General features: G+C 37.9%; 1 protein-coding gene across 1 annotated transcript; it reads right to left on the reverse strand.

Moving 5' to 3' along the window:
• Window positions 1–403: 403 nt before the first annotated feature.
• On the reverse strand, window positions 404–8,911 carry LOC132179549 (mitogen-activated protein kinase homolog MMK1). Its single transcript, XM_059592288.2, has 6 exons — window positions 8,597–8,911; window positions 8,371–8,500; window positions 4,774–4,911; window positions 3,023–3,355; window positions 2,422–2,602; window positions 404–794 (listed from the first exon to the last, which is right to left on the reverse strand). The coding sequence occupies exons 1-6, from the start codon at window positions 8,818–8,820 to the stop codon at window positions 619–621; spliced, it is 1,182 nt and encodes a 393-aa protein (XP_059448271.1). The 5' UTR covers window positions 8,821–8,911; the 3' UTR covers window positions 404–618.
• Between the last annotated feature and the right edge of the window lie 2,839 nt (window positions 8,912–11,750).

Here is an 11,750-nt window from a genome sequence, read left to right on the forward strand (position 1 = left end):
ATACTATAAAACATACGTTTATAATTAACTAACTAAGCATTTGTATGGATTTACCCAAAAAAAAGAAAAGAAAACATTATTTTATATAAAGAATGAATAAATTAACTGAGCAACTCATTAAAAGAAGCTCAAGTTTGCTCAAAAAATAAATGAGCCAAGCTTGAACAAATTATCTTGCTCGGTAATAAATTCGAACTCGGCTCGTGTTCAACATAAAATTAAATGAACGTTTAGACTCGCTTCAATTACAGCCCTATTTGCAGTAATTGTAAACTTGTAACATGTCAAAGCTTCATTCGAAAATATAAGCTAAGATGCAAACCATAATCAAAATTTGGGTAAGTGACGTTTGGAAATGAAAATGTGCACATATTCTTGGAAAAGGTCAAAAAAACCAACGAGAGACACCGGAAGTTGGCTCGATCCAATAAATTTCTCAACCATGAAGTGGAAAAGAGCCGATACAAACATCATTACAATTGTTCCAGTCCCTGAATTCTGCCCATTAAAAAATAAACTCCAGAGCCACCCAGTTTGGAATGGAACATATATACATGAAGAAATCAATCACCCAGTGACCAAACTTTTTGATCAAATCCCCACTGCATCACTCACTCCTTACTGGTGTTGATACTCGGGGTTAAATGCAAGAGCCTCTCGGTAGATCAACTCCTTCATCTGTTCCTCAGTCAGTGCATGCTGCTCAAAGTCAAAGCTGAAGGGAGTCGTGCAAACAGGCTCATCACTGATATCGTGCAGTGATGTTAAGTAGGGATGAGCCAATGCGTCTTCAACTGTCGGGAAACAGAAAATTACATGTCAGAGTTCTTAACCTTGCAAATAAATGATTAAACAAACACTCTTACAGCGGCAAGCACAAAACTTCCACGGATTTAATGAGTCATTCAGAAAAATAGTGCCATGGACACAATGGACAAGGTTCTCATGCCAGATTTATGTGCAAAACCCTTATAAAGCGCAAAAACCATGGCAAAAGATCAAGTCCTGTATGAATATGAATATTCCGAATGGCAAGATTTGCATACAGCATCAAAAGATTATTGAAAATAACTATGGTTGAACTTGGAATGAAATTGAACTTTGAGTCTTTGTTTCAGATGTCTCCCTAAAATTTTCAAAGGAAAATAAGATATTTTCCAAGTGGGATCATATATAATTAGGGATCTTGATGCATCCCTTGGGACGTGTCCAACAATGTGGCAGATACATCAATGATGTGCAGCATCTGATATATCCTTAATGAGTCACCCACCAGCATCTAATATCTCCTTAATGTTGCTTACCATGGTATTTGGGGTCATGAGACAAATGGGAATGATGTTAGATTGGGCATTCCTGAGAAAACTAGTCCTTTCGAATTGCTGAATTTTTTACACATAAATTTCACCAACTATTGTCACAGGCCTTGATTTTCCTAATATTAACACCGTTGGTCAGAAGGCATGTCTCCTATATATAGTCAACAAAACGTCATAACCTTATGAGTCGGTTATGGATTTATTGGCATATACCGCAGCACTTTCATAAGTAAGAACACCACAGAGACTAAGATATCTCAAACCAAAAACGTTAAAAAGCTTTAGAAAACCTTAATTAGCCTAAACAAAGTGAGATGCCTAGGTCAAGCCAATCCATACATTTAAACAAATACGGTATTATCAAATGCACAACAGACTGGCATATTGATGTAATATGTCAAAAAACCTATTAACATTTTTTTTTGGTCAAACATGTCCATAATATACTTAGATAATACATCTATATACACGTACAAAGAAATTTATGCAATATTTTGAACTTAAAATTAATATACTATAATAAATAAAATAAAACTATGATAAGAGAACTAGAAGCAGTTCTCAGCCTCACAATGGAAGGGAACACGATTGGTGAGGAACATCCAAAAGGTCAATTTTGGGAATAGGTCTAATTCTATCTTTTTGTCTGTTCCATTTGTAGAGGCAATGGATCCCAAAGAATTGACCAAACAGAAACTAACAACCTATAGTTGAATGTTTCTAACAATTCATTTAATATTAACAAAAAAAATTATTTTTCCTTCTCGTGTGACTTAAGTTAAAAATAAAAATGATGAAAAGACTTCTAACATATGTGATTGGCCTTTTAAAATTCTTTTGAATCAAAGCTGTCATTCGAAAGGTTCTTGATGGCTTACACGATGTTCCTTCAAACAACTTGGAATGGCAAAAACAAAAAATGGAGCTAAGGAATAAAAAAATTGGAAAACACAAAAAAGTTATCCCAGCCAATACAGCATAGAAAAGGGTAAAAATATGTGGTATGACTTTTACAATTAGACTAGTAGCATAATGCAAGGCTTAGTTGATTTGAGTTGAGACTTGTATTTTTATGCACACAACATTAGGAACATAAACTCACCCGTAATCCTCTGTCTGGGATCAAATGTTAACATCTTTTCAACAAGATCAATAGCTGCGGGATGAACATGTGGAAACTTTTCAGTGAAGGACTGCCGACGGTGAAGTGGGAGTTGCCGAATATATCGTTTAGCATTTTCATTTAAGAATCCGAAGTCAGACTCTGATGGGGTGCCAATCAGCTGCAAGATTTAGTGCCATTAATTGTACTGACACATGATCATATGTTTGTTTTGTAAGAGCATGAAGATCGGATTATGCATTTTCATATGCACATGAAGATGTAAACATTTCATACTTATGATTACATGCATTTGAAAAAGTATGCGGTTCAATAAAAGGTGGGGTGGAAGAATGCCATCAAAGGAATGCTGTACAAAGACTCTAAAAATGCAACCACAATTTCGTCAGTGCCAAATTTAGTGTACAATTTATATAAAACTTTTAAGCCTTAAGAAAAGATTAAGGAAAATTACCGGGTCTTCTTGAATTAAAAGCAACAAGTATAAGAGAAATTGTAGTTGGAATTACCAGATTTCTAATGATCCTAATTCTTCTAGAAACTAACAATATAACACTATAAATGAGGCACATAGGATTACCTCCATAAGCAAACGTAGCTGGTGCACGTGATCTCTGCCAGGAAATAAGGGCTTTCGATCCATCAATTCCATGAAAATACAACCAACTGACCATACATCAATAGCTGCAGTGTAATCTGAAGAGTTCAATAACAGCTCTGGTGCACGGTACCATCTTGTGACGACATATTCTGTCATAAAATCAGTTTCGGAGGTGACACGAGCTAGTCCAAAATCACATATTTTTAAGTCACAATTGGCATTTAAAAGAAGATTGCTGGGTTTTAAGTCCCTGTGCAGCACATTTGCAGAATGTATGTATTTCAGTCCACGGAGGATCTGATACAGGAAATACTGCATAAAACATTGAACAGTAGCAGTTACTATAATCCGTGGCTGATAGATATGGTGAACTTTGAAAATCAAAATAAAAAGTGGAAGACACAAAAGGAAAAGAAAGAAGCAAGAAACTTTTAAAGTTGAACATGCCAATGCCATAGTTTAAAAAAATAAAAAAATAAAAACTAAGAAGAAGAAGAATAGAAAAAACAACCAGCCTAAGTCTGGGCATAGAAAACATGTCATATGATGTTTCTCATCTTGATTTAATGCAGCATTGCACCATTCAATCACCTTATCACTAGAGTTAGGTGGCTTTTCATGTATACTTTCTGTGTACTTGAGTGCGTTACGCTATTAATGATATCTTTAAAAAAAAAAAAAAAAAAAAATTCAGTCACCTTTATCACAGGCAAAGAAATATTTAAGGTTCCACAGCCTTCTTAACAACCAATCTCTATGAGGACAACACCTAACCATTACATGTGCTAAAAATGGGGTCAGCTTTTTGTGTGCAAACTCTGCTACTGCCTTACCCCGTGTCTCTAGCTATGCAGATTTTTGTTCTTGATTTGCTGGGTGTTTTCTCTAGTACACTTCCAGTTTACATGAGTTGAATTAATGTCCTTATATTAAAAAAAAAAGTGCTAAAAATTTCCAAGCAACTTTGATTGGTAATGTATCATGTGGGTCTAATCAGACACAAGAAGTTACTGTAAGAAATTTTCCACTCCTAACTCAAGATGAGATTTTAGTCCCTTCGAAGCTCATCATCAGATAAGGCTTTTGTCAACAGAACCATTCTGTTTTGGTACTAATGTTCTTTAGTAATGGGTTTTCACATAGCATATCTAAGACCACAAGAAATGGACACGGTCGCGTCCAGCATCAGAAAGATTTAAAGTTGTGCGTTCTAATCCCTCGCGGCCATGCTTTGATTCTTTTGACTTTTTACCAGCTAGCTGATAAATTCATTAATGAACAATTCAAGAAGGTTATAAACAATCTTTTCATTGAGAATGATACCACTTTCGTTTTGCATCATCAGGTTTTCAATTCATGTGCAATGATGTCACATATAATGAAGAAAATGACAACACTGATAAAGAAAAATATCATTCATTTTTACCAAAGAGAAAAAAAATTAAAAAATAAAGGAAATGAAGGTGAAGCAAATGTTAAGGGAAGTAAGAAAGGATACAGTGGCCCTCCTTTTGCTTGAAGTATGACCCTAAAGGAGCAAATTAATAAACTAATTTAATGCAGTCCATCCCCAAGCCATATTAGAAAAAACGCTTCTTTGAGTGAAGGAGTATTCCACTAAGTGAAAAAGGGGTGGGGGGTGCAGTGTCCCAAGTACAGGCAACAAAATAGTGATCCATACAGCAGACACAGTAGCAACCTAAACATAACTAAATGCTTAGATATAGAACCTGACAATGCTCCTCAGACAATGCTTGATTGGAGCGAATAATTTGGTGCAGGTCAGTGTCCATTAGCTCATATGCGATATAGACATCATTAAAAGTATCCCTCTGTGGGGGTGGTATTATATCCCTGATTGCAACAACCTGCAAGACAAATTTAAGCAATATTAATTAAAGGAACTTTTGCAGAGCCATATTCAGATGTCTCTTACAGGAGGTTCTTTTTCCCCCATCTTCGGTGGGTTTGGGGGGAAGGGCGTATGAGAATAAATGGACATGACCAAAATAATAGCAAAAAAGATGATTACCAACCATATTGTAAACTTGCTATGATTTATTAAACAGGTAAAACAAGAATCAATTTTTTTAAAAGAAATTAATTGGTAAGTAATACATGCACCCGACATGTCCTGAAGGCATGACCTCACCCCCAACTTGTCCTTACAAGGGAGGAGGTGCCATTTGAGCTAGAGCTCATTTGCATAGGTAAGACAAAAAAATATGGTCGGCATCATGTAATTATATGGCAGAAAAAAAACTTGGAATAGGCTATCATAATTGCTACCATCTTACTAAATACAATTACCTTTGGTAAACCTAATGAATCATGTTATTACATTTTGTGTTACAATCTTCCCAAACTGGTAAAAAGTCAAAGTTAATTAATTTTTGCATGTAATTGCCCAAAGATAGTGTAATCATGCAGTAGTCAGCGTTTCTCAAGACTTTAGCAAACTTAAATTGGCAGTATGCAAGCCTACAAATACGGAGAAAGTTTCACCAGTCCTAACAACCAAAATGGTCATACAGACCTTACTCAAATGAGTTCCATCTACATGAAATGATGATATCTGTTCACCTAAGAAAAAATAGAAAACGCCCAAAATTCATAATGAGGATTTTGTTCAAAATTTTAGGCCACGTTTGGCAAGTCATAGTAATGGATTGGTGTTGCATGTTTAAGAAGAATGGGGAGTCCATTGATCATCTGTTGCTCCATTGCTAAGTAGCCAGTCTTGTGGGCTTCAATTTTTCTTTTTTTCTTTTTTTTTTTTTGTATGATAGAGTGGGTAATGTCCCAATGGATAGTGGAGTTATTGGTGGGTTAGAGAAGCCAATTTGGTAGCTACCACAAATTAGAAGCCTGGAGGATGGCCCCCTTTGTGTTTTGTGTAATGTGGTGCATTTGGAGAGAACACAACTTCTGAAACTTTGAAGATGTGTGAGAATAGTGGTAGAATTAAATGATATGATGTTCAGATCCCTTTATGGGTAGATGACTGCTAATAGTAGTTTTTGCTTTTCTAATTTTCAGGAATTTTTGGATTTGTGTTCTTTCTCCTCCCCTTAAGTGGTGTCTCTCTTATATACTCTCTATGTACTTGGGTTGCGCCCATTTGCTCTTTCAAATAAGATTGAATTACTTATAAAAATATTGAAGCACTTTTTATACATAATTACTGAATGAGTTTCAGATAAGGCTCTCACAACGAGCACACTTTTCAAAATAAACCACAAAATTCTTTCAAAAAGACAAAACCCTTTTTAGAAAACTTCCCACACCTTATAGGAATATTTTAAAAACACATGTTTATTTTTTCAGGTGTAGAGCCTTACCCTTATCAAGAGCATGCTTGCCAGCTTACCTACGTACTTCTAGTCCTTCTTCTACTTACAGGTTGGTATAGCTAGAAGATTGGAGCGCATTCAAAGGAACTTCCTTTGGGATGGCTTTGATGGAGAGCATAAGATCCATCTAGTGAAATGGAAGACAGTTTGCTCCCCAACTCCTAGTAGAGGGTTGGGAGTGAAAAATCCCATGTTGTTTAATAAAGCTTTGCTGGGTAAAGGCTTTGGAGATTCACTCAGGAAGAGAATTCCTTTTGGAGACGTGATTGTGGAGAAGCATGAGATCCAGAGAGGGGGCTGGTGTTATGAGGAATCTTGAGTGCCATATGGGGTGGGTCTTTGGAGGAATATTAGAAATGGCAGAGGGCGTTTCTCGAACTTGGTCTCCTATAGAGTAGGGGATGGATCTCACCTTCATTTTTGGCAGGATGTGTGGTGTGGAGAAGTGAGTTTCAATTCCCTATTTCCAGAACTCTATTCAATAGCTCGGGACAAAGAGGCATTAATGTCAGATTACATAGACTATTTCGGCCCTTATGTCCATTGGAATCCGAATTTTTTTAGGGTGGTTCATATTTTACTAATGTGGAACATTTGGAGATAAAGAAATCATCGTCTTTTTGAAGAAAGCGAGTCGAATGTGCCTCAACTAAAATCCTCCTTGAGTGCCCTCTTAGATTGGGTTGTAACTTATGTTTCTAATTTCTATTCCTCTAATCTTGTAGATCTTATTAGCTTTTAGATTTTAGACCCCATTAAGGTGGTTGCTTCTCTTGTATACTTTTCGTCTGCATGAGACTTTCTCCATTTTCTAATAAATTATCATTCATCATTTTTTTTCAGATGGGGAGGCTGGCTTGTTATGTATAAAAAAAAAATAAAAGAGAGAGAGAGAGGTGGCCGCATAGCTACCCCAACAGAGTAGAGAGGGTGGCTGCACCATGGAAGAAAGGGGGGTTGCTGCGCGGCTACCCCCAGCAGAGGAGAGTGGGTTTGGTTTTGTTTCTTTAAATTTTTTTGAAAACACTTATAAGAAATACACACAAAAAGAGTTTACCAAACAAATTGATTTTCTGTGAACCCCACAGGTAGTACTTTTCAAATGTAGCCTCTAGCAAAAATACTTCTCTCAATTTTCACGTTTTCAAAACACAACGCAAAACACTTCTTAAAGACTTTACCAAACATGCAGTAATTTTTACCATCTGGTCTCATACTCCTATCGAAAAACAAGAACAGTGGAAATGGGTTAGAGTCATCTGGTTAGGCCACAATGATTATAGCTCATTTATTGAGCTGTTGCTCAAGAAGCTTCCCACAACGCAATGTCACAGCATAAGTAATCCTAACTTGTCATATCAGAAATGCTAACGAAGAATATCTGACAAATATTATCCCGTGTCATTAATCATGTTCAACTTGATTTGAGGACTCTACTTTGCATTATTAGAGTCTTATTTTTGGATTGATAGAATCAAATATTTTAAAAGATAGCCTAAAAAAGGAAAAAAGGGGGATATTCCTCACTACACTGAAGGTATACAAGGAAGAAACCAAGACAAAGACTGTGCTTTGTACTTGCTGATGCACTTACTGTAGTTCTACTCGGATGAACGATGGATTATAAGAGGATAAAAACATTAATGCACACAAACAAATCATTTCGAATTCGGAAAGCTACCTAAAAATAACATTCACTTTCAATGTGGTTTGATTTACCTCCATATTAATCACACGGATACCATTCTTTAGGGTTTCCTCTTCAGCTTATCCTAATCTTCAACACGTGTCTACCAACACATTGCTGTTCTCATTAACTAGTACTCAAGCCCTAATCAGTATCCGCCAATTCAAGTATAGAATAACACATTTCAATCCAGTAAAAGAGAATCGATAACTCAATGAATTAACAAACAAAAAGGTGAAATTCACCGAAAAATGGCATTTAAAGAAGAAATATAATCACTCACTGACGTTTTCATGATCCATGTGGCGAAGCAGTTTGATCTCCCGGAGAGTCCTCTTGGCGTCGATCTTGTTGTCGAACGCATTCGCGATCTTCTTTATCGCCACGTGCTCGTTCGTCTCCGAGTTCAACGAGGAGCTACACAGAAATAAACCGATACAAAAATTCTCAAAATCAGAAAAAGCTGCGAAATTCACAAGCGAGAGAGAGAGAGAGAGAGAGAGAGAGAGAGACCAAACGATGCCGTATGCGCCTTTCCCGATGGGCATGATTGGGGGCTTGTACTTGGCAGTGACCTCGAAGATGTTCCCGAAGATGTTGTACTGAATAAACTTCCCCCCGTGACTTAACGTCGCCGATATGTTCTCCGCCCCCATCGCCGAATGCTGCTGTGCCTCGGGCTGCGCCTCCGTCATCTCGGCGTCTGCCGGCTGAGCTGGCGCTCCTGCCCCGTCCATTTTTCTTTCTTTCACGCTCTCCGCCTTGCTGTAATAATAAATGGAAAGCCCTAACAAATGATTGTGTACAAGTGTTGTGTATGTATGACGTCCGTTTTCATGCTTTTACTGAAACGGATCTAAAACTTCTCTGCAAAACAGTGTCAATTTTGTGTGTGTTAGTTTTAATGTGTCGTTATTATTGTTATGCAACGTGTGTCGGCTATAAGCCCAAATAACAACCAACAGAGCAGGCCTAAGAAGGCCCATTACATTCATCAATGTATACAAACTTTTTGTAAAATGGTTTCACAATTTTAAAATTGTAACCTATTTTTTGAATTTGAGCTTCTTCTTCTTACACGCACTCTCACATTTTATTCTACATTGCTTTCAGAAACCATCGTTGGAGTTCGTGGAAAGCCTCCGTCGCTTCCAAAGTGAGAGAAGGAGGGAACGGGCGTTGAACCAACCATGGGGAGGCACCTTCCATGCAGTAGCCATGGGTTCTCTAGTGGGTGCCCGGTTAGTCTTCCTGCTCTCCGCCAGTGTTTGAAAAATCTCTGTCGCCTGAATAGCTTGTTTAACAAGGGTAGACGGGTTTAGAAAAGACCCACCGTGGATGACTTCATTTCGCCGAAGCCATATGCGTCTGGCTATGCCCACGAATTGGAGAAATTCCCTTCCATCACACTTGCTAAACATCCCTTCAACTACATGTAGAAAATCAGGCCCCTCAAAACAACTCTTCTGGAAATTAATACACCCTACACTTCAGACATCGATCGTCGAAGGACATTGCCACAAAGTATGAAAAGCCGTTTCAGGCTCTCTTTTGCATATCGGGCAGCTAGGGTCCATTATAACCTTGCGAGAGCACAGATTCGCTCTAGTGGGCAAGGAATTGTGACAAGCCCGCCAAAGAAAATGCCTCTCCGCATTTGGTATATTGAGTTGCCAAATGCTCCTCCAAATTGTATTATTTCTAGTCTGAGAGGATCCCTTCACTTTGTGTACCATCTTACGGTCCTTTTGTATATGATACACACTCCTTACCGAAAAAACCCCTTAGCCGTCCCCCTCCATATAAGAGCATCCTCTTGATCCGTAGTACTCACCGGAATTGATTAAATAGAAATAATCTCCTCTTTAGAGAAAATCTGTTCCAACATTGCATAATTCCACCACTTCGTGTCCTCATCAATAAGTTTGCTCACAGTTGATGTAGAATCAAGTTTCCTTGGAGAAGAAATCACCCTATAGGTGGTCGGGGAAATGAGCCATCGATCCTTCCAAATGCGGATTGTTTTCCCATTGCCAACTCTCCAGACCAACCCCTCCCTGACAAGATCACTAGAGCTTTGTATACTATGCCACACAAAAGAAGGTTTTTTTTCCCATAAGAAGCATCAAGCACCGAACAATTTGGGTAGTACATAGCTTTCATAGTCTTCGCAATTAAGCCATCTCGTGTTTTCCACAGTGCCAAATTTGCTTAGCCAAGAGGGCTTTCTTAAAATTCCTTAGATCACGAAAACCCATACCTCCATTAGCCTTTGAAAAACTCATTTTACTCCAGCTCATCCAATGAATTAGTTTTTCTTTCTCCTTATGGCCCCAAAAAAACCTTCATCATTAAGGGATTAATTTCTGAACATAATACCTTTGGAAGCCGGAAGACGCTCATGCAATAGGTAAGCTTAGCTTGGATCACTGCCTTCAATAAAATCTCTTTCCCCGCCTGAGACAAAAATTTAAGCTTCCAATCCTGGAGACGCTTCCACACTCGTTCCCTGATGCTTGTAAAAGCTCTCGTCTGTGATCTTCCCACAAGGGTGGGCAGCCCTAGATAAGTGTCATAATTTTGATTTACAGGGATCTGATAAGTGCTAAAATATTCATATTTTTAGCCCTTAACTTGCATGTTTTAATCCTTTGGTTTTGGTTAACTAGGTCATTTTAATTCATTTTTGTGTTTTTCATACTTTTGTAGGCTTTTGGAAGAAAATGAAGTAAATCTAGATGATTTGGGCTCAAAAGAGAGAAGATGAAAAATTGGGAGCTCTCTAACACTGCGATCGATCACAGGGTACCTGCGATCAAGCGCAGTAATCGAGAAGACAAAGCACAATTCAGGCCAGGAGCGATCGAGCGCATGCTAGAAGAGGATCGATCGCAGACCTGCGATCGAGCGCACACGGTTGCGATCGATCGCACCCGTGCGTAGGAGACATATAAAGTGGCGGCCAGATTGTCATTCTTTTCATATTAGGGTTTTCCAACTCCCAATTGTAATAGGTTTTGAAACTCTACGAAATCCCTAGGTTTACTACTTTGGCAAGGACTTCTAAAGCCTATAAATAGACCCTTAAGCCTCTAGAATAAGTATGCTTTGTAAGGAGAAGAATAGGAGCTCTTCAAGTTTAAGTCTCGGGTTTATTCTTTTCCTTTATTTTCTTTTATGAAGATGTTTAACATCAACTCTATGTGTAGCTAATTTATTTAGGAGGGCTAGATTGAAGCCCTAGTTATGTTTTGTTAATATTTCAATATTTGCGCCTTTGTGATGATCTTGTTGTGCTATTTAACTTGATTAATACCTGCTTGCATGAATTCCTCATGTGTGTGTGCCTGATCAACATATGCATGTGGTATGGACTAGTTAGTTAAATCAATTTGGATGACCGAGTCCTAGGTTTAACATAAGTAACAAGAGATATCCACACCGGATTCTTGGGTTAATCAACATGGGAAACCGGGAGTATACACCCATGCCCTATGCCTCATGTGTTTGTCGATTTCCATAGAATACATGCTTTTCTAAAGAACAACTTAGTATATACCATGCTAAATCCTTTAGGAAAGAAAAGAGTTAGAGTATACACCCATGCCTAACTTGTTGCTTAGAAAAATCTATAGCTTAAGGAGTATACACCCATGCCCTTAGGTTG

Source organism: Corylus avellana, chromosome 4 (assembly GCF_965113065.1).
Source record: "Corylus avellana chromosome 4, dhCorAvel1.hap1.2, whole genome shotgun sequence".
In the NCBI taxonomy this organism is placed as follows: Eukaryota; Viridiplantae; Streptophyta; class Magnoliopsida; order Fagales; family Betulaceae; genus Corylus; species Corylus avellana.